This window comes from Heliconius melpomene, chromosome 12, assembly GCF_056956725.1.
Source record: "Heliconius melpomene rosina isolate 202511_hmr_F chromosome 12, ASM5695672v1, whole genome shotgun sequence".
In the NCBI taxonomy this organism is placed as follows: Eukaryota; Metazoa; Arthropoda; class Insecta; order Lepidoptera; family Nymphalidae; genus Heliconius; species Heliconius melpomene.
Genome location: NC_140400.1, coordinates 3,025,932 through 3,051,651, shown reverse-complemented (window position 1 = coordinate 3,051,651; position 25,720 = coordinate 3,025,932). Strand labels below are relative to the sequence as shown.

The following is a 25,720-nucleotide window of genomic DNA, read 5'->3' as shown; positions in this document are numbered from 1 at the left end:
TTAAAACGATTATTTTATTATTTATTTTGTTTGAAAAAATAACTTTTTCATTTTTGGGAATTATTTTTTTTCTGAATTATATTAGGCTTTTATAGAGTAGTTAAAACTGTGGTTTCATTTAAAGTGGTGCCGTCAATTCCACCCTGTATATGTATGTGTGTATATTCGTTATTAGTTTATTACTGTATTTTATTTAATCTAATTGTGCACTATAACGTTATTCCCACTTCTTTATTTTTAGTCCTTTATTTTACAAGGGTTGCCTGGAAGAGATTGCTTGAAGCAATAAGGCCGCCTTTGCATACATTTTATAAAAATATATTGTTTCTTTCTCTTTTATATGTATTTTTGTGTGCAATAAAGTTTTTTCTATTCTATTCTATAGCATGGTAGACAGAGGAAACTAGGTGCCTAGTGTTATTGTGTACCTAGAAAACTTATAACAACAGAAAAATGTGTTCAACGGATAACTGGAAGAGATCTCTCCTACAGATATGTAAGAGAGATCTCTACCAGAATCCCTTGAATGTGAGAGACTCGATTCTAGTGCTTTATCAAACTCTTACTATTACGTTAATAATAATAAACCTACATACAAATATACGATATTTTTCGCTGTAGTTGTCTTTTTTAAGCAAATAAAAGAGGAAGAGCAGAAGGAAGAGAATGTAGAGTCGTTCATGTTACTATGAAAAACAAAGAAAATAATTACTTGTTACTTTTTTAGATTACATGCTATGTTTATATTTATTAATTATAATGATAAGTAAAATTTAAAATCAACACATGTATAAATTAGATACGAATGAAGTTTACAAAACGTTTAATTAAATATTATGATTTCTATCGCCAACAAAAACATTGTATTGACACAACAAATAGTTTTATGATAACATCAAAACTATGACTATACTCTCTTCTACATACACAAGAGAAGATGGAAAAATAGGCCATAGTTCACAGCAATAAGAACCATTTTAGCTCACAATATGCAAGATTTGGTGTAAAAATCTGTCTTTTCTAATTTCAACTAGTTAATGGAACCGCCCATTGATTTCCATAATTTCATTAAATCGCCATACCATTTGAAATTAAACCTTATAGTTATAGAAATATGTTTTAATTTCTTATGTACAATATTAATTACTGAATTCATTAATAGATATCCATAACGCACTGAATAATTAAAGGAAAATGTGCTCTATCTATTGGAGATAGAGTTACATTTTCATAGTTTTCGGACAGGATATTAAATTAACCGCTTGGGTGGTGTTAAATATTAGAATACTGGTACATATGATACATAGCAATTAACTGGCCACAACTACAAGCATGTAAATGGCTGTTTTTATTAAGTGTTAGGTTTTTAATTTAATAGCGCACAATAGAGCACCGCTCTCGTTAATCAAAAAAACATGTTGCAACCAATTAGATACGTTGTTAATCTACAGTTGTGCGCATATGTAAAATATTTTGCTTGGTTTTAGTATGCCATTAATTATATAGGAATTATATTATTTTAATATTTTTTTTGGTAATGTAGAGGATAAGTATATAATAGGAGATATTTTGTTAAAAAAAATGGTGCATAAAATAATTGGCATAAGTTTTATATTATTTATAAAACGTATAAAGTGCAATAAACTACCTATCATTATATATGGAAATAATTTTAGATAACATATGGACATTTAAACGTAACGGGACTTGCAAAACGTCTAAATGTTCCGACCACTAAGCCATAAATTCTCATCAAGCTATATTGATATTTCTATACGCTTATACGCATTTGACAAAACTTGAAAATGCTATTGTTTTAACAAAATAGAGAACAGAGTAAATATTTCTTTCCACTTCACGCTATATCCTGCACATAGCAGAGTAGGCAGAGTGAACCTAGTGTTAAGACAATCCGTTCTCTATTAAAACACTTCAGGTTCTCACTTTTATTTCATTCCCCAATTGGAAATCGAACCCACAGCAATTGGTCGCGTTTACAGCTTGCCCCTACGCGAAGACAGCCTCTTATTATAGTTCATAACTCATAACTGACAACACAAATGTGTGCACTTAGTTTTAACTTAATAGGAATATAAACAAAAACTGTTAATTCTTTTATATTTTTTTTCAATCATCAATTTAATAAGAAAAAATAACTCAATTTTCCATAAAAAAGGCAATGATTTACCTTCTCAGCTGTGCTTTCCTATAACACAATAATTATAGCAATAAAATCATAATTTAGTAGAGTGCAATATGCATGAAGGCAGTTCCCATGACCGTAACTGTAACGTGATTGAGTTTCATATTACCTTTTTTTTATTTAGCATTAATTAGTCAAGGTCAGTGATCTTTGACCGCGGAGTTTTGCACAGTTTCTTTTTTTTTAAGTGAAATTTAAGCTATAGATTCTTAAAAGATAAAAATAATTTCTGGTTGATAAATATGTGAAAATTTAAAGGATTTTTTATTATGTTAATAGTTAAAGTTTTCATTATTTATTATTAATACAATAAATATGTATTTAATAAAATTTATCGAATCATATATATATTTTTTAAATATACATATTCAGTTGCATATTACTAGCAACATAATATGGGAATTGAACCGGCGACCCAATTTAACCATACCTAAACTTAAACCACTATAAAATTAAAACTACCGCCTGAAGTATGACCCTAGAAGTTGAAGCCGTGACCCGCGACGCTTCCGTGTTCCCCGACCCGTACACATCTAATATGGCGAGGCATGTGAGAACTTTGCTATACCGTTAATTTATGTACATTTTTATATGAGATTTGTAGTGGTATCAATTAATTGTCATCGATATTTGCTTTGGAATTAAGAATTACTTCAAAAGAAATTGTTAGATTTCATCTATTTCATAGATAGGTACAGAAATTAAAGTAGTATAATTATATTTTTGTATTGGATTTATATATATAAGGAAACCATAAAATTTCTACTCATCAAGTTGGTAATATCTTGGAATACTGAAGTTGCATATTCGTAGATGAAAATGATGCCAATGTTATTTCAAATTTCATAACCATTTTCTCGTTAGCTTTCTAAATAAATATGTAGACGTAGTAAATATTTTATTTTATAATAAATAATAATTTAATTTTTTGTAAAGAATACTAAGTTTATAGAGATATACCTTAAAGATGTTTAGCCTACGATCTTTGCCCATTTCAAACGTGTTAAAGCAGAAAAAAACAACAAGATAATCTAATCCAATCTACATATAAAAATCGTTATCAAAGATATAAATACTTTCACGCCACAACCGAAGCTGGCAATTATTGAAATAACAATAGTTGTACAGTTTGATATCTGAATACATTACGAATGACGCAGTACATACAGTCGTACTCGTATAGCTAGAAAAGTATTTTTAAGAGGCGCGCGCGGCGACCCGTGTCGCTGCTTCCTGTTAGGTGCTATGACCCCAAAGAAATGTTATACTATGAAGAAGTTCGCTTTTATGCTTTTTTATTCGACAGGAAATTACTTGGATTTTCGGTACCCATTTAATGCTCCACTGATATTTTAATCGATACAATTAACTATTCGATCGTGTATCCTGTTGTTTTGATTAAATTTGAATTTTATATGTTTATATTATTTATCAATTATTCATGTTTGTTTCATTAGTAAATAGTTATTTGTAATATTTATATGTTAAATAAGCAAAATATTTGTATAACACAACAAGTAAGATTTCCAAGAAGTTATTAATTAAACGTAAAGTTTTTGCTAATGACCATTTTTTATAACTGGTAATTTTATGTCTTTTAAGACATCCTAAAAGAAAAAATCTAAAATCTCTTGTATGAACAACTAAAATGCCAAGACAAAAATGTTACTAAAATTCCATTACAAAAAAAGCTTATTAAATTAGATTGAAATAAAATAGTTGGCAAATTAAAATATTTATCATTAATTAGCAAAGTCATACATAAAAGATGGCAACACTCATATAAAATAATGGAAAAAGAAAGTTGACCCGACATTTCCCATACTCTGCCTCCATATTTATGACGAAAGCAGAAACTATTAATCTTTCCACAGTAATTGATTTTTTTTTCTACAATCGCAGATCGCTTCCGTGTCACGTGTTTTTTATTAATGCCATAATAGTTTTTAATTGTTCTCCATTGAATTAATTATGTTGCCAACATAAATAAATAATCGTATTATAATATAAATTTTACGCTTGTTGTTATTCTTTTGCAATAATAAGTCAGTATTATCTTATTTCCATTCAAACTACTATTTCTTTTCGGTACATCTACCAAATTTATATTTCAGATTATTTATATGGTACCTATAAAAAAAATTAAAAACACGTTACATATAAAAACTTATACTAAAATTACATATCCTTCTTCCAAGTAATTACGGCTCCTCATCTCAGAAATATTTATTGATAATCAAAGAATTTACCGTGTATAAATGGGCTAATCAAAAAACGATAAATAAAATTACGCTGCTTTCACGACCCGACCAAAAACGTGTGACATCTGCTTAACGCTGCATTTGTACCTGCCATAAATATTGTCCAGTTAACGCAATAAATAACTTTCAATTTTAAAAAAGAAAACCTCTTGAAAACTCCTTTATAAATATGGCATAATAGCTCTGATCACAACAATTTAAAATTAAAAAAATCACACTTTCGCGCTTGAACGTAATTTCATATTTCGAACACCCACATCGCGTCAAAGAGTCGGTCCCCAACGTATATAATTAGGAAGAATGATCACGGACTTTATGCACGACAGGCGTCGAAAGGGCCGGCCGCCACGCAAATATATTACCGATTTTTTCTTATAAACATAAAATATGCTCATAAAATCGTGAACCGAACACTTAATAATAACGTCCAACAGAATGGTCTTTATTAAAAAATATTGCAACATATTTTGCATCAATGAATTCATTCATACATTTATAGGTACTAATCAAGGAAATAGTATATAATTTGAATGTTGGTATTCAATTTTTAGAAAATCGACCACACGCAATCAATATTGGAGACCACAGAATTGATCGGTTTATCGATTTTAGAACGAATCGGCTCCAAATTTGAAGGCGCTCGTGGTCTCTAATTCTGTTTTCCCGCCTATAATTGACAGTGACACGCCTTCTTCCTTCTCACTCTATCTCGTAATGTCTCGATACATCCATCTCTGTCTGGTGATCTGTCACGTGCGAGTCGGCGTAGTGACTATTTTGACAATTATGTCATTTGCTTGTCATGGGGTGTCATTTGGGCGACGAACGATCGCCCTGTAATGTGTAATTTTGTTTGAAAACGTGGAATCTTTGGGTCACTGACATTTGTTTTAGTATGGGAACATCTGTGGCTACGTCACTCTTGATAGCTCACATTAAATGTCTCGTTGATTTTGCGGATAACTTATACGATTATATGTTTTATTCTAGATTCCATTTCAAAGAGTAAAATATAATGAAAACCTTATTTATTTAAAAAATGAAACAAGTATCTTGTTTTTAGACAATTAAAGACGATAAAGAACATAATGTGGAATTATTTACTAATTATTCGATTATTACTAGTTCATATTATTAGATAAGTACTTATTAGATTTATGAAATAATCATAACTAATAAATTAATGAAGGCTGCTGACAAAGGCACTGATAACAAGTACCATGGTATATAACAAATATTAGGCAGAGACATAAAATTTACAAAATTCTGGAGACATTGCATGTTGAGTGGCGTAGCTTAAAGCCACGCTTTACGTGGTTACCACAAGGAGGAAATAAAAATATTAAATATTTTATTTCCTCAAGTGGAAATCAAACGCTTGTGCCCCTGTGCAAGGACTTGTTTGAATGCCTATAAAATTTGAGACTATAACACATAAAATCTCATACAATATTAAAATATAAAATATTTAAATTTTAAAGACATAAAAACGATAATATTATTCCTTCAACATCGTGACTGAAAATTTCACGATAGAGCTCATCTCGTATTAAGACGTTAAGCTATTGAATTAAATATGAGCACTGAACTCTGCCCTTATATCTGTTATCGGATTTATACTATTGTTGTTGCAAATTAGGGACATTGTTGAAAATTATCAGATAAGATTTACTATTAAATTTCTATGTTATTACCTGCCTAAACCATATATTTTTCGTTATATTCAGACACAATTTTACCCATCGTCGTCTATTTTCGTTTTAAAAACATTATATCTCACGTTCTTTTTATATACAGTTAATTAAATTATGTTTTGGTTATTTTAAGCTAATTATTTTGAATAACAACATACATTTGGGATGCCAGTAATGACGCAGGGGCCCAAAACCTGTCACTTATTTTCCTGTGCCATGATTGAATAAAACTGGCTAAATAAAAGTTATTTCCCCCCTCTAAGCGACGAAACGCGGCGTTGACTACCGACACTTTAACGGAGTGCCTTAACACTAAGTTCCCTCTACCTTTCCCTGTTAATCTGGACAAGTGTGAAGTTATAAACAAATATAAATTGCAAATTATCAAATCGATATATTTATTTACCTGCTCGTTTACGAGTAAAACAGCTTTTCAAGGGCATTGATTATCACCGGTACGGGCGTAGGGCGCAGTGTCGCATTCTAATGTCGCCTTTGTCTATACCGCCCGCTTCGGGGAACACGACGTACGAATGGATATACAAATATATGTATATCAATAATATTTGGAGGAAAAAATGCAATTAATTATAATATATTATAATATACAATACAATATATTGTATTTGAAGGTCAGCTTGTAGAGTTGGTGTAAGTTTTTTTTTCTGTTTAATATATATGCGTAATGAATTGTAATAATTAAAGAGCTGTATGTGATTTAGTTTCATTGTTATTTTTAATTTTGCAAGCAAAGACTATAAATAAAAAAGGAAGCAATATCAATGTGTCAACAATTTTGTTTTTCTATACGAAAGATTTCAACGGGATCACATCCAAAAATTTTAACTTGGAATTAAGTTCTTCAATATTAAATGTTTATTAACATAGATATTTTTGTGTATATCAATTGAAATTTCATTTTTTATAAATAGTAAGCGATGGTCGTCATGAATTACGCCTGTCACTGACTGACTGTAAAGTTAAGTTATCACTTACTCTAAAATCCATCCAACTGAAATATTTATTTCAATTTATAGTACAATTTCTTTGCTCTGGTGGCGAGGCAAAGCGCGAGTTTGAGTTCCACCACTCAACCCTCAATGTCTTCAGAATTCGGCAGAAAGTGGGGAACGGAGTGTCTTAACACTAGGTTCACTCTGCCTACCTTGCTGTGAGCGGGATACAGCGTGAAGCTGTATATTTAGTTTATTTTTTTTCTAAAGAAATACTTCACAGAAATACTTTTTAAATACTGATTTATAGCTATATATGGACCACACATTCAATACCACCATATATAATATATGTGATGACTATCAAGAACATAATGGTGAACAAATATCAAACATCAGTCGCCATATGGACATGATGATAATAACTTATTATATCGAAACGCGAGGTATGCGTGCCGCTATGCGAATATACACTGTGCCCACTGTCCCTGGATACCTTAACTAGTCAGGTAAGACGGTTTATATTAGAAAAAGTTTGTAAAAAAGTTAGATTTAATAAGAAATTTAATTAATTGTAGTTTAGCTATTAAGAAAATAGATTCGCGATATATCCCGAATTTAGTGGATAGGTTCCCAACCTAATGTTAGGACATTTCTCTCTCCAATTTCCTTCCAATGGTTCTTGTTACCAATGCAATTATATAAGTATTTAATTTAATGTAGCTTAGGATATCTTGGGTTAGTGATTTCAATTAATAAACTGTGGAAGTTACTTAGTTAGTCAATTAGTTAGTTAGCTTGAATTCTAGCACAACGCCATCTCATTTTATGAATTATACAGTACTAGCAACCGCCAGCGGCTTCGCCCGCTTTAACTACACGATCAATTATTCAATATACTGAATTAATTAACTTTCAATATACTGAATTAATTAATTTTAAATACTGTCTTAATAGGCCATCATATTTAGTATTTCCAATTCAAATACATTCATATTTCTTACTTAGCAAATGTAATTAATTTCAACATTTATAAAGGCAGAAAAAATTAAAGATTACATCTTACACAAACACAAATTCCCAATATCTATATCAGAAATATAAAAATCAATGTTTAAATGTATAATTACATAGATATCTCAACAAAGGTATAGGTCGCCGTGCCACAATGGAGCCTCGGGCCGGCGCGTGCTGGCGACGTGACGCACGCGCCGCGAATACCGCCCGCCTAATGAGTGTGGACGCGCCTTTATATCTTTGATATGGCGTTTATGGCAATTTGTTAGTGGACGTTAGAATTAAAGGTTAAGTTAATCTGATAGAGTTTTAAAAATAATGATAGCTAAGTTTTTTTTAGTTTCATTTTATATCCTACTTGTAGGCAAAGGGAGCCTAATGTAAAGACCCCATGCCCCACTTTTCACCAAATTTTGAAAGTATTGCATGTTGAATAGCGGAATTCAACGCTGCGCTAACGCGCTGCTTTGCCTCGATATCAAAAATTTAATATTTCCATATTCGTTATTTAATTTCCTCGAATAGGAATCGAACCTATAATCTATCGCGCAACACGCTTATGCCCCCGCACCACAACTGGTTCTAAGTGTAATCTTAATTTCAAATGAATATAATATGGCCAATAATCATTAGATATATCACCGTTTTTTATCAATATTCTCTACAAGACATTTGATTTCGCTCGCTTGATTGAATGGATATTAATTTAGAAAACGTATAAAAAAATTAACGTAGCGCCTCTTGGATACCGTCCCAGCGCGCTGAACACTAAGCCATATGTTCTCACCAAGCTACAACAACCAAGAATTAAAATTCTATAGCCTATATTTATAAACCGCTCTCAAGTCTGAGATCGATCTTGAGATGCCGTTTTCATTCATAAATTACATATGTACTTGAAAGCAATATATTATAAATACGGGCCTAAGTTTCTCAGATAACCTTAGAACTCTTACTGCAGTTACAAAGGGTTATTGATACTTAGCATGATGAAAATGCGAAAAATGGACTGTCTATCGCAAAAAAATAAATTAAATAAATAAATCCCTAACAAATTCTTGTGCAGCACTAACAGAGTATTTCTTGAACTTCATGGAATGTAAAGTATTTTGTCTAAATTAAGAAAATTACTCAGTTGTGGGAAACAACTCGTCGTATATAACTATGAAGTTCATACAGTTAAAGAAAACACCGACTATTTTAATTAAATAATATTTTCTCGCTATTTTTCTTTTAAGAGAAATAACTACATTGCTATACATAAGTTTCAGTTATTTCAATTACGAAACACATATTTATATCAATTAAGGAATCGAACACTTTAAGTGCCTTTAACAAACCGCAAAAAACATTGTAAGCTGCATTACCTCGCGTCAATCGAGGAGGAATCCAACTGAGCCAATCAATATTTACGTAAACGGAAACTATTTCTTAAATGACTAGCCTTTGAAAATCACTTCATTTTATGGTTTTTCTTGTAATCGAAAAAAGTCAACGTCGTCGGGGCACGCGCGTGTCGCCGTCTGCGTACGCGCATAGAATCCCCTAACGCGACAGACAGGGACGAACATATACAACATTAATGAGATAGAGCGGGAAAAACGTATGATTAATGGGCACGACCAGTAACCGAGAAATGCAGTCAAATTAGGAGAAATAAATATCGATAAGTTACTGTACGGAATACTTGATACAAGATATACTTACGTCGAAATTGAATGAAACACGTATACGTGTGGAATGTTACGGTTAAGGTCGTCACTATAAAATTCTATCCTTATTGTGTCATTTTAGCAATTTTATAAGTGAAAAAAAGCATACAAAATGTAGAATATTTATTTTAGAACTCTTTTTTGAGGCCTAATCTATGATAATGTACATGCTGATAAGAAATATCAATCAATTATTAATATACAGTAATTATTAAAACAACAACATGTATTTTTGTTTACAATTTAAATATTAAAAATCACTTTTTTATCTTAAGTAAGATGTTATATATTATTGTAATCTTTTTCTATATTATTCCCCATCTCAATTATTTTTAACTAGGTAAGTACATATTAAATTTAGAAAGACGTGATGGTTTCTATAAAAATGAAAAAATTTCAACTTTGAAGCGTTAACTTAAACATTCATGAGCTATAACACAATACAATCGAATTTATAATAAAAATTCATAAAGAAAGTTGTTCAACAAAAATAGCGATACTTTTACTACGCAAAGAAATAATTTTCACTTCAAAAAATATTTGTAAACGTCTTACAATACGTACTTGAGTGTATTACGCTTACCTGCCCATTTGGCCCCTAGTCAGGCATAAAACAGACCATGGTATGGACCTAGGGCGGTGTTTAGGCTAGGCCACAATACGAGCTGGAGGCATAGAATTTATGTTCCAACAAAAGTTTATTACATGTCGAAGATATGTACTGGACGTGGTGGGTGGTGCAAGTTGCAAGAATACTTAGTAGTCTGTGCTCTTTTTTTGTAATCGTTGCTATTCTATTTGGTTTATGAGATATGAGCTAAAAATATTATGTAAGAATAATCTATTTAAGCATTATGTAAGAATATTTAAATTTAAATTCTTAATTGAATGTGAGGAAATGATATTCCCTAACGGGTGATTTTTGCTTATAATGTATTCGGATACATGTATATATATATATTTCCACCTCCCAATAAGCAATTTTTTAAATAATTGAAAATCGGAGAACACAATATCTTAACACTACGTTATCTTTGACTACCTCGCGAAGATCCGAAACATTTTATTCTTCTCTTACATCTATGCGAAATCATTTTTCCTTTAAAAAAATGAAATTAAATTACGCAAAGTGACTGACTCTACATCTCTCATGCGTTACACCACAAACAAAACCTTTGGTTTCCGTCAATACGCGTCCTCTGAGTAAAGCCTGTTTTATGGATTTCGGCAATAATTTTATTTCGCTGACCACTTCTCGGAATGCGCAAGTAAAAAAGTAAAAGAATTATTTATGATCGTCGCAACTTTAACGTTGGCACTACTGCACTGCAAGATAGATATTTTCTCATAATAGTAAATACATAAGAAGCGCTGGTAATATAACGCATGTTAACTTTATGTGTAATTTATGACGTGACTTTCTACTAAAGCACGGATTGTTTAAAAATATTTCAAGAAACAAATTTTTGCTTTTTCTTCTTCCATCTGTAAAATATTTATAGTTAGAAGCTATATACGTATTCATGATTATTTTATTGTTTCAATTTTTGTTTGCTAGCTTATGATTAGATACTAAATGTCAAGACTTTAGTATCTAAAGAATAAAAAATATTGTTTTACCTTAAACTTGGCATTGATAACCACGTTATTTAAAAGTATTATAAACTCTTGAATCATTAAATTACAGGTGATTAATAAAACAAAAATTATTGATGGCGTTAATACAGAATTGAATTTGTTTCTTAATATACCGTAAGAAAATATAGCAAGAATAGCATATATTTGTTATATACCATAAAAAAAGAAAAGGATGGAACGTTTATATTCAAAGTTGCCGATAGATTAATAACTTGAGTCGATATAGTTTATTGCGAGCGTAAAATGAACAAAACAAAGCCAGTGCCACCGCAAGAAAAGCAGTTTAAAAAAAACAAAACACACTTCGAATCGAAATGCAAAAAAATGTCGCGAGAAAGAGACTGCTATATACACCGTTAAAGATAGAAAGGAATGGCAGAAATTCGAATTTAGAATGCAGCGCGTGCGCTGGACATCCGTTGCGGCAAAAAATCAAACCTGCCATCTATCGGCACCCTGTGACGTTATTTTAACTATATTTAAAAGGAAAATAATACAGTTTATATAATTTTGCATTGAAGTTATATTTATTTTCGGGCCATCGTACCGTGTGACTGTCAACGCCACACTGTTTCGCCACTCAACACGCAATGTCTCGAAAATTCTGAGGAAAGAACGAGGAAGTTTCTTAGCCTTAGGTTCGCTCTGCCTACCCTGCTACATGCGGGATACAGAACAAATCTATAAAATTATATTTAAATTAAATGCAATTTAATGCATAAATATATACTTAATCTTTTCCCATTCCATAAAATATGCATATGCCATTTTTTGACAAGCTTACTTTTTAAATATTAATGAAATAAGTTTCATTATTCTGTATAAAAAAAATAATAATAAACAAACTAAAGAGTTATCTCAAACTCACTAATGGTGTAATCTTATTAATGAAGCGTCTGACCACCGCGTGTCATAACACGTTTGATTGATCGAAATCATTATACGCTATCATTAGCCCATTCTACCTTTTAATGTGTCAGCTACTGGTCTATGTTGTTATTGTTGAAAATAATTAAAACTCGTTTGGACATTTCGTTAATATATATTCTTGTTCTATGAAAATAGATAAGCATAGTAATTGATGAGAGAGATCGCTGTGGCATAGGAACATTAACGTGTGACTATAAACACGACAGATATGGGTTTGATTCCCACTCGCTATGTAAAACTCGGTGTTGAGTTTCCCCACTCAACACGCAATATCTCATTTCGGCGGAAAGTGGGGGTGTCTTAGCATTAGGTTCCCAGATATCCTCTGCCTACCCTGCTATGTGCGGGCTACGGTGAAGAAAGATATTCTGTGATTCTGCTTGACTGTTACTATAATCAATTTATTTCGAAAACATACTTTGATAAGGGCGACGAACGCCATCATTGGGAATTGGGTAGTTAGAGAAGCTGGGATAATAGAGGTTAACGTTAATGCGCATATCAAAGGGTATTCTAGTAAAGCACTATACCATTTCTTTTATTAAAGTCATGTAAATATAGCAAAACACACAACAAACAATTTAAATAAAACGATTTCAATGCACAGATAAAAATAGCATCAAATAAATCATATCACTTTTATATTTTGTTCGTTTCCTAAAACTCAATAATATCTGAAAAAAAAACATCCCCATGAAACGTCACTTTGACGGATTTGTGTCATTTAACCAAAAGGAAGATTTGAACCCAAGAAGCTAATGATGTCATTTATTATGAAATGATAAGCTTTGATTTTTTACATCTTTCAAAGAATTTCTTGTTATTTACAAAAGACTAATATAAAATGGATACTTGGACCCAATATAACAAATATCAGAGGAGTATAATTGAAATGCCAATATCTTTAAGATCTATGGGCCGCCGTTAACGTTAAACTTCTACTATCTACTTTTGAAACATACTTCGCAGGTGGTAGAATCTTGAATTGACAAATAATATATATTTAATAATAATTAAATTGTAATCAGATTATTAAGAATTATATAAATTTATCTTTAATTTAATGCCTTAATACACATTAAACATATTTGAATCTTGAACATTTATTGAGAATTTTTAATAGGCGTATCTCATTTATTTCTTATTAAAAACGATACAACAGCAATTCTGAATTATCAAAGTATTCTAAATATAATTCACAGTACCAATCGTATGTAAGCAACTTTTAATATCACTGGACACTGACAATGTCACGATAAATAATAATTGATTTGACTAAACCAAATATATTAAATAAGAACATAACTTTCTTTTAACAACAAAGGATATCCAAATAAGGATAGTATCTCAGTTCCATACAAAACATTAAGAAGCAATATACTTTAGTCTATTAATATTTCTCGCTTTACACACGCGTAGGCTTTATCAACGACACTCAATAAGAGATAACACGGTGTTAGGTTTCCACTCGCTACTGGTGGTCCCGTACGCGGGGACGGATCATTTATTATATATGTATGTACATATAATATGTATGGATTGAAAACTAATTATGTGACATGACTTTGCTCTGTTTTGGGAAGATATTTCAAATATTTTTTTACTTTTTTAATCACAATAAATATTTTTTTTTACTGTAGGTATATAAATAATTTTAAGGTGATTTATGTTTCAATTTATATATCTCTCGCATTTTTCTGCATGCTAATTAATTGCTGTGCAAAAAATTTTATTGATAAAATAAATATGTGGCAAAATTATCATTTTAAGGCAGATTCATACCAACTTTGTTAAGATAAATATAATTTTGTAACTCGAAATAACTTATAAAAAATTATGTGGATAGAATTCAGGGTGATCTCAATTTGAATAATATTTGACGTTGTCGATTAATATAGTATTTATATTTATGTATGCTCAGTAAATAAATTATTATTATAAAAATTCTTCCATATTCTATCATAATTAATCTTACTTTCTGTGGCATAAGAAAAACAACAATGTTAAATATTATCGACAATCCAAACATCGATAATGCGCCAACGCTAACCGACCGGTGAGAAGCCCTTCCCCATTTGTCAACTTGACATTTGACATCAGTCAAACAGGTTCAAGTTGGGTGCTTCAAAATTTTTTGTTCATCCACAACGAATCGTTAAAATTTTAAACGTCAATTACTTTTATTATTAACGTCATTTAGTTAAAATAATTTCAAAATAATAATTAATCCTTTCATACTTCAATATTACGAAGTAATAAATTTATACTTCATTATTAATTTATAAGTAATTAAAGACCGACCGGGCGCAGAGCTACAAGATTGCGTTTGTAACACCACTGTTGTGAGTTCGATTCCTGTCGCAGAATGAAATATTTAATATTTTCAGTTCCTCGCTCTGGTAAAGAAGCAATACGCGGCTCGGAGTTCCGCTGCTCACCAAGCAATGCCTCAAAGTAGGAAACGAAGTGTCTTAACACTAGGTACCATCTGCTTACCGGAATATAGCAAAAAACTTAACAAAATAATCCTAAAGTTTCTAAAAAAAATCTTTTTCTCATGTGGTTCATATATATTAATTAAATAACATGTGAAATAATAATTTTACTTCAATGTTAATTAATACTGTAATTTTTATCGACAAAGCTCTTCTCTGAATAACCTTACGCCAGTAGCAAGTAGCGTCCCATTGATAAATATCCTTAAAGATTGTAAAAGCTCCTGATAATGCCTTCGCCAACCTTACTCTATCACTTGTTAAACAAAAAGAGCTCTATGATGCAAGTAATAAAGTTTTAAATCGATTAAAGTAAAAACTGTTGTCTGTAACAGAGTACAAGGTTATTTATGGAACACTCACAGTAGGTGTTTTATAGTTATTTGATAAACACTATCACGATTATTTAACCTGACTTTGTGACAGCTGCTGTCTATTTTGCATTCATAAAATTCTATTAATATTACGTTTAGGAATGTTATCTTGACACTACCCAGCAATGTTAATAATGATTCTCTCGGTGTCTTTTTTCTCTGTCCAGAAATTTTATATTTATAATACTTACTACATTTTGCTACAATTTATAACTCGATTTTAAATATTAGTGCAACATTATTAATGTGTCTTCTATTGCTATAGATTAAAAATATTAATTTATACTTGCAATAAACTTGCAATTAATGTTTTTTTTCCTTTTCTAGGTAAAAAATGGCGCTCCCTGACGCCGCAGGATCGGCGGCCTTTTGTCGAGGAAGCTGAGCGACTACGCGTAATCCATATGACAGAGCATCCCAATTACAAGTATCGGCCGCGACGACGAAAACAGAACAAGGCTAGACCTAACCAGCCTACCGCACCTTCTAGCGCTCCGCCGCCTACATCCGGCACACTGGGATCGCCTTACGCCACCGCCACTGATTCGCCCGATACACGTTTTTCACATAATCCAGGAGCTGGATTTTCTCCATATAGAACCTCGCCGCTTGCTTCAGACTCATTCCAATCTACTCAGTATAATGGTCACGTTCAAACACCCGAATCATCCCCAGCGAGGTCCCCAGAACCACAAGGCAGGAGGAGCACCCCTGCTGAAGCTCCACTACCCACGCCTGATGCTTCGCCAGTTGAAAATGAAAAAGAAAATTTCCAATATGAAGAAAGGCGAAGAGTAATCAATGCTTCGTCTATTTCAGACTCGTACTCGTACAAGTCATTCAGAACTCCAAACTCATTTTCTCCAGCACCAGTAGCAGCTATGGGAATGGCTAATGGTATGTACGTTATGTGTACACAGAGGACATTAGCGGAGCAAGCGCCTGTGGTAACTGGAACATTTTTCCCACCAGTGGCAACTTCTCAAGATCAACAAGCTTTAGGATCTACGGCCCCTAGAGTATCATCAGCGCCCAGTGGTCCTCTAACTACAGAGTACATTCAATATAACCCATACGAGCAATATGAACATATGTATAAGACGGAAGATCCTTACGTGTCACATTATCCGGAGCAGCCCAAAACTGAGTATGAGGAGTACAACGCAGGAGGAAATTATTTTGCAGAGGAACCACCTAACCAGCCTCAAGAAGAGCAAGGAATATTAAACCCTAGGCCAGAAGTACGAACTGGTTCACCGGAATCGGACGTAGATGCACGGGAATTTGATAAATATCTTGATTATGGGACCGAAGGTGCAATGGAACAATATAGATATGAGCAACAGCAACAACAGCAACAGTATCGTCCACCATATTGCACGGAGCAAACGCCTGCCCCCGAATATTGTTCAGAAAGAATGTACCCATCTCCATATGCTTCCGTGATATCGGGAACGCCACCCGCCGGACCTTACACGCCAGCTCCTCCTGGTGCTGATGTACGACCGGATGACGAATTTAGCGTCATCTTAGCTGGAGTTAGGCAAACCTGCTACAGCAATTGACGATAGCCACAAAACTCTTTAAGTAGCCCAAAGAGTTATTTGAGATCAGAGATTTAATATTACAAAATATATGTATGTTAATTATTTACAAAATAATAAATTATGTCCAACGTGTAGGAATAAATGTGGAATTTATTAAAAAAATATATATTTGTGTACTTTTTGTCAGTGTTTACATATTTGTATGTATAATGTTCGAGCTCGAGAGCTAACAATGATGGTTTCTTGCCTAAAAACCAATCAATTTAAGCATTTCTTGCTGTAGAAATAGTTCTCTGTATGTAAATTGGTGCTACGCGAGGTACTGTAAGAAGTACCAATTTAATCTGATCCTATACGAGGTATCGTTGACGTTTCCTATGTAAAAGATTATTTATTTGTAACTATTTTTGTATATTTTTAGAACATTGTCTTTATCGAAATCTTAGTTCTTCCAATAAGGCTGTAGATATAGATTTTTAAAATTTTTGGTCTTTTATTTTACGTTATCTGTATAAATTGTAAGAGTTTTTTTTATTTCAAGAAAATATCTCATAGTTTTAATATAATTTGTATGAAATATTAGTTGAAATATTCCTTAGTATACGCAATTAGTTTTAGTTAAAGACACTCGCACTGCGACACTAAGTTCTTCCTGTTTATAAGAAATTGATAAGAAGCAATAAAAATTATATTCTTTATCCTTTGCATTTCATTTTCTCCTTACCTTTTATATATAATTTAATTTAAAGAAATGAAGAAAAGAGAGAAGATAAATTAAAAAAAAATGTTAACAAGATTTCTCTCGTCACAATGGGATAAAGTCTAGAGTTGGTTGTGGGTTCAACTCCCTCTTAGTAGATTAATATTCTTGCAATTTCACCCCTTTTTAAGACATTTTTTTTGTTATTTCCAAAATAATAACTATAATAATAGCTAATTACATCAATTAGCCTACTTTGTTATATAAGATACTGAATGACAGTTACAATAAAACCATATAGATTTCATAACATTGTGTTTTGTTAGATAAATAAATAGCCATCAATTAAGGCAATCTCTTCTTATTATTTTTTTTATTAAAACAAAAATACAATATTTAGAATATAAAAATATACAAGTATATAGCTTATCATTTTAATAGTAAATGTACCTTCTTGATATCTATTTGACTATATCGATATCTGTTTGACTTTTTTATGTCCATAAAATATTTAATATAAACTTGCATATATTAAAAAAATACATAGATACTTAAAAAAAATAGAAAAAACAAACTATTAATATTACATTTACTAGGTACACTGTGCATAAATTAACAAACACTGTAGGTACTAAAGCAATAAACAAAATAAATGGAAAATCAATTCAAATGGCGATTCTAAATTTCTTAATACGGCAATAATTTAAATTGCACGTAATTATTACTTATATAGTAACAAAACGCATTAATCATTATAATTTCTAAAAGCATGCCTCATATGAGGCCAAACATTACTAAGTGTGCGAAGAACATGCAAAAAGGCACTGGACGTTGCAACTTATAGGGTTGTCAGATTGTTAAGATAATATGCATATTTGTACAGCCCTTAAATAAAAATAATATTTAAAAAGTTACATATATTAAATTTCAATAATAATCGATAGTAAGTTTAGAAGATATCTGATAAATTTAATGTATTGGCGTATAAAATAATGATATTAAGTTGATATGAAACTTTGATCGTAACTAAATATTAATATTTAAATGATCATTAAATAGCAAAAATAAAATATGACACTGGCAACCCAAAGCAAACCCAAATAAAATTAAAATTACTAAATTTGTAAGGCCCGAGGCGAGTGTTGCCTGTAATTACAAGCCGCTGCCCGCCCCCGTGCGCGCCGCAAATATTGATGTATCGACCCTTACGGGATGTTAAAACATTGTTTTGACTTGCAATACATGTAATATTGTATAGCAGAATGTTAGTGCCCTTATTTCGGTAGTTCACGCCCAGTGTGAATAACCTTTTAATGGAGGATGAAGAAGTAAAATGACATAAAAAATTATAAAAAATAATACGACCAGAACAAGCAAATCGCAAAAAATATATTTAAATGTACTACATATACACATACTTACTTAAAAAAAATTAAAACGTTTATAAACTTCCAGAACTAGTTCCAGAACAGCGTTTTATCTAATAGATTTCATATAATACATTACTTCCTTTTCTTAATATTCAGTTTAACCATTTCGCTTAGAAACTTTACCTAATCTACACCATTCTATCTATTTTTTAGTAAATTAAGCATAAACTCACTTTACCAATGCCATAGTAAATAAAAAACACACGAAGAAGAGTGATCGATCAAAAAGAGAGAAATTACGCAATAATCAAATGCAATCTTTGTTTTTCCCATTCTACAAAGTTGTAGACATAACTTGTTAGTTAAATTGTTAAATGAACTTAACTCTAAATTTTGTTAAGCCATTTTGTTTATGTTTAGAAAATTTCTGAACTAATAAAGTAATTCACCCATATTGTGATTTATGCATATTATAATTCATGTTAAGTATAAGTTGTTAGCAATTTTTACGACAGAACCAAATGTAAAGTGCGAAGGGGAGTTCCCCATAAATTACCAAGCGGATCTGATTTTATGTTACATTTAAATAGCACTAAGGACGTAAAATGAAAAATTGTGAGGTGTTTTCAATGTATAGAGAGAAAAAATGCAAGTAAATCTTGTGTCCAAAGAATTCGTTTTCCCTGTTTTTATGGTGTACACACGTAAATCGTAAAAATAAGAGAAAAATGACACTTGTTACTTGCCTGAACCTATTATTATCTAATATAATAATTAAAGACCGTCGTTAATTGAAGCCTTCGTGGCCCATGGGCACAGGCGTATGTTGTCGCGTGTGGATTCGATTCCCACTCGGGAAAGAAAATAGTTAATATGTTCATTTCTGATACCTCAAGAATTAGTGAAGAAGTTTCTTATGGAAAACAGTATGTCTTAGCACTAGGTTCCCAGATTTCCTCTGCCTACCCTGCTATGAGCGGGACGCTGAATTAAGTCAAAAAAGATACAAATTGGTACTCATAAAGACAAAACATTCTTGAAAATATAACGTCTTTACATAAAGGATATAAACGTGGGGCTATAAGGGTGTGACTGTAAACGCGACAGGTTGTGGGTTCGACTCCCACAAGAAAATTAAATATTTAATAATTTAATTTCGTCGCCCTGGTATCAAAAGCAAAGCGCGGCGTTGAATTCCGCCATTCAACGCGATTACAGCGTTCAGCCTCCAAAATTCATCTAAAAGTTAGGAAAAAATAAAAATAAAAAGTAAATTAATTTACATGCATCATCAATTCATTAAATACAATAATATAAATAAGAAAGCAGAGTATATAACACTGCAAGGGCTCTAATAGCTAAAGGTCTAGTCAGCTATTTATTAGACCCGAGTTTCATTGTACGTCCCATTCATAAATATATCTTGAATTGCTTATGATTTCAATACTGGTATAAATGTATAGAGATAAGTATGAAAATTACTTGAATATAGCAGTATAATTATTGTTTTATAAGTTTACTAGCTGTATCTCTATTGGTTATATTAAATATATATTTTATCATAAGTATTTTCATTTTCTATTTTGAAAAATATAAAAAGAAAAGAATTCACATTCAAACCAGCCAAGAAAAAATAATTCAAACTTTTTAGATTCCAATGATACCTCATACATACGAGTTAAATTCTAAAGCATTAACAATTATTATACAATAATAATGAAATTAAACAATATAAGGACAGTAGAGACCGTAGCGTTTGGCGCTCCGTTCTCTTTGATTATCCCGCTAGGGATACAGCTTGAAGCTAAAGTAAGTAGAAATGAAAAAGTAACAAATACCATATAATAATATATAATTGCAAATATATTAATGTTATCAATTAAAATTAGAGACAAAGCAATCTAGTAAAGCTGTTGACATATTTTCTTACACTATACCCTATTAAAAGAGGACATATTTGCTCGTTGACAAGGGGCAAGGCAAGGTTGGCGAAACAGTAGAACTAAAGTAAACGAACGAAATAGCGTCAGACCAACTGGTAATAGGCATTACTGGGTCGATAAATATCCAAGCGACTGATAATAAAGGCTGCAACCAGGGGAAGCTATGCTAATTGTTCTTCAGTTTCAATACAATGATAATACGACTGAAAGTTATATAGTCAAATTTCACAGCAGTTGTTTTCTTACAACGTAAGTGTTTAGTAAAATTTTAGTTCTATCAGCGGAAAGTAGCGACACTTTTCTATCTATTTAACTATTTTTAATTGTAAATAACACACACACACACAATACTATGAAACTTGACTACGAGATGACAAATTAGAATGACGGGTGACAGGCGATCGATAAATATAAAAATCTCATTCAGATAAATTGGCGAAGTGATTAGTGCACAACTCGTACACTCGGAACGTCATAAACTAAGAACACAACAGGACAGAAAATCATACAAATTCTGTTCGCTGATTCCTTTTAGAAGCATGAAATCAAGGAAACACTGTCGTAAGGGCTAGAACATTTTATTGTTTTAATGGATGCTGGTAACGAAGCACTACATTACAATTTTTACATATATTTAAATCTAATATAATAATGACATAGCATCAGATATCTTTAACAGCCTGTCTGTAACTATACAACATTCCCCCTACATACGCGCACGCGACAGCCGCGGCGCGCGCAAAGACCGATGCGCCTTTGAAGATAGCGGCCGATACATTTATTACCGATACTTTGCATACCCTGGACAGCCACTGCCCACAATACTTAACATATATAGCAGCTAATTATTTTTTATTTCAAGTATTAAATTATAAACATTCGATAGAAACTAGTGGGAGGATAAAGCTAAATATAGCTAAATATTGGATGAATATGTAATTTTAAAGATAAATTGCAATTTATGTATGAATATCTCAAAGTATTACAATAAAAAATAAGATTTTCAACTGAAATAGAAAATCAACACAAACAACAACAGAAAATCAAACTCTATATATGAGTTTATACTGTAAATCTTTCATTAAGCAAACGTAGACACAAAAAAAATGTGTAAAATTTAGAGTATATGGGCATAGAAGTATAGCATATTATTAGGCAGAGAGAATCTTCAAGCATTTTTCATTAATACACTCCGTTCTTGACATTGCGTCTTGATTGGTGGCAATTGTTTGGTGAATTGACAATATAATCCATCATTCCCCCGAGTGGAAATCAAATCTAGAACCGTCACGTTTACAGTCAGTTGCTGTGCCTCTGCTCCATGGTGGCTTATTAAATTTATTGATTTATTTATAAACCAATTCTTTTAAAATTAATCAAATTAAAATAAAACAACCAATCGGTATGGCAGAAATGCAAGGCAAATTAGTCGTATCGCGCTTATCTTGAAATCTTTTATTTGTGTATGTTTTGGAAACGTATTACAGTGCACAATGGATCGTTAATGGTGTGTTTGGAATATGGGGAAAAAGGACATCTTTGATAAGGCACGTGTTTTAGACGTGGTCTTGGTACTTCGCGATTGGTAATACCTTAATAAAATTGATTAGGTATATAAAAATAATTAAATTAGTTTCATTTATATTACATGTAGGCGTTTTGAGATATTAAATAAAATATCCCCCCATATATATAATATAACTAGTGTCCCACCCACGGCTTCGCCTGCGTGAACTACGTTATTATTAATTTCTGTCTCCATGAGTACCTTCGTCTTATAAGTGACGTCCATGCAAAATTTGAGACTCCTAGCATTTGTAGTAACGAAGTTTCATACAAACTTTCAACTCCAAAAACAACCCCTTAAAAGTCAAATATTGCAAATTCCCGTCTTAGCGAGCACCTACGTCCTATAAATAACTCCTATGCAACATTTGAGATTCCTAGCACATGTAGTTTCTGAGATTTCGTGATGAGTGAGTGACCTTTCGATTTTATATAATTATATAGATATAGATAATCTATATATGTTCCCCGCATGTAGTAGGGTAGCCAGAGGGAGTCTTGTGTTAAGACATCGCTTGAGTTCCGCCACTCAACACGCAATGCCTCCAGAATTCGGCGGAAAGTGGGAAACGAAATGTGTTAATACTATGTTCCATCTGTCTATCCTGCTGTGTGCGGGATACAGCGTGACTATGAAAAAGTACTACAAAATAACTATATTTAAATATATTTATGCACATAAATGATAGTGTTATATAAAATAGCAAATTCAATTTAAAATACCTAATAGTTGTCATGTGTCATAACACACGACACATTTTAAGTGTCCGAGATATTGAGAGTGGGTCATCTCATGTCATCATGTGTCATACACAACTAATAAATTAGTAATTCTGACCGCAAGTAAAAGGAGTCACATCGAAACGATTAATGTCATATAATATAGGTCCTCGATAAATAGGTCCAACACAAGAAAAAAGCAATTCCAACTTAGATATTTAGCAATAATCTTGATGGAAACTGGGTATCTGAACTTAACACTAGTTTCCCAGGTTCCCTCTGCTATTATGTGCGGGATACAGCGTGAATATAAAAAAACTTACTTATAACACTTCGTTAATAGGTGTATTTAACCCGGAAGCCTGAGAGATTTTTTTCTAGATCTTGTTACGTCTAAGCCATAACAAAAGTCAATCAGTCAAAAACCACATATCTGCTGCGTCACATCCTGTCTCCGTCCCGTCACCTCATTACCATACTTTAGCTTATTACTTTTTGCCTTACAACTTCGTGTAAGTAGGAAACAGATAAAAAATCTATATCTAGATTTAATTTTGATTTGTTAATTAAGCGTTTTGAGTTTATTTATTCGTATTTTTTCAGTTTTATAATTTTTTCAGTGTTTACTTTATTTTTTTCTGGTAACTCTACTCCTAGACATAGAGAACATTTTAAGTATGATTATGGAATTCAACAATGTTTTTAATTTCTTTTTAATAAACATTTTATTCTAGACGGTGAAAAACGCTATATTAAATTTTTTATACGTTTTGTATAACTACATAAACAGTCTTAAAAAATTGAATAAAAGTTATAATACTTTTCTTAATTATGAATATGAATGAAATCAAATGAAAATTTTAATAAAATATAATTTTATTTTGATTTAGCAATGGAAAAGATATTAAACATTAACATACATATATCGATAATATTTTTTTGGATCGTGATAAGCGTTAATAAAGGTAGAGTTAGGGGTGGTCCGACGTTTCTTTGAGAATAGGTAATTTATTTATGAGTGTGCGATGTCGATATGAATATTAATATGACAGGTTGAGATGTGTGAAGTCTCTAATGTTTGGGGAATGTGTTTCCAATCTTGAGGTCATCGTGGCACAGTGGAACAGGTCCTGACTGTAAGGTTGAGAGCTCAACCCCAGTCGCAAGAATATTTTCATGTTATTTGTTTCCCAGCTCTGATAGATTAAGTGCATGGTTGAGTTCTGCTACTCAATATGCAATGTTTCGAAAATTGTACGGTGGGTGGGAACAGAGCGTCTTACTAGATTGGCTCTGTCCACTTTGCCCAAAGCAGAAAAAGCCAGAGGGTCTCTATGAGAGAAACTTGAACTCATCAAGTGGGGATTGAACCCACAATAGTCGCGTTACAGTCAAAACATTGCCCCCCTGAGCCAGGACGGCCTCATTCTACTATTTCAAGGAAAAAATATACACGAATCGGTTGGCTATAGAGAATAATATTTTATAGACATAATATTTTATAAAATTATTAATTTTAATAAAATTAAATTAAAATAACCTTACATAAGAAGCCATATTCGAAATGTTACATTCCCTTAACCACGGAAGTATATAAATACGGATATAGATGAACCAACATAAGTACCGACTTTTCCTTTATGTCACAATTTATATATATTATTTAATAATTTACATACGTTCTCTAAATTAAAAAAAGACAAGAAATATATAAAGAATAAATAAATAAGTAAATAAATATAAAGAATACAACAATCACCTTAAAAAAAGAAGAGGAAACTGTGTAAAATTTAATTTTATTGGCCATTGATATTTTATAGCACTTTTAACTTACTACCGTTTTAAACACGTATTGATTGTATAATATAGAAATAGTATTGTTTTTTTGTAAATTTCATTGTTTTTTCAAATCCAGAAGTCATATATTTTCGATGATTTAAATAATAAGCTTGTTTAGGGGCAAATCTCGTTCTCTGCTTATTATAAGACGAACATTTATTTCCTTTACGTGTTTTGTGATTAAAATAGCAATTTACCTACATTTTTCTTTACATATTGGGGTTTTTTAAATTATGACTTTGTAAATTGAATATTATTAAACCGATCAAGCGCAGAGGGAACTTAGTGTTAAGACAATCAAGATGTCAAGACTGATTTTTTTTTTTTATTTTTATATAAGCGCAAATCGGACTCATCCATCGAGGGTTCCGTATCGATTTCAAAGTTGGCCAACCTTTGGGAGAATGTACTCGTTTTGTATGAAATGAACTATAAATATAACTTTGTAAGAACTGTCTATGAAATCTTGAGATTAGTATATGGCCTGCCAAGACAAACAGACGGTATTTTCAGATACGGAAACCTAAAAAAGTAACTACGCCGTCATAGCAAATTCTATTGAATGGCGGAACTTAACGCCATGCTTTGTCTTGTTGCCAGCGTGAGGAATATAAAAATAACTCATATCCTTAAGTAAAAATCTAAAGTCATTTCCGCTATGTTACGACGACCCCCACTTAAATAAATTTTCATACCTTTACTATTTTTCAATTAATTGTCATACGACTACCGTTTCTTATCCCAAAGGATTCCTTAGG

The 25,720-nt window shown here is 31.7% G+C and overlaps 1 protein-coding gene across 1 annotated transcript in view; it reads left to right on the top strand.

Moving 5' to 3' along the window:
• Sox15 (Sox box 15 transcription factor) overlaps positions 1-17,522 on the top strand; it is a 95,649-nt gene extending 78,127 nt beyond the window's left edge. Inside the window, exon 4 of the mRNA XM_085194601.1 lies at positions 15,605-17,522. Coding sequence (XP_085050727.1) covers positions 15,605-16,842 — 1,238 coding nt within the window. The 3' untranslated portion in view covers positions 16,843-17,522. The remainder of the gene's footprint in view (positions 1-15,604) is intronic.
• The last annotated feature ends 8,198 nt before the right edge of the window (positions 17,523-25,720 follow it).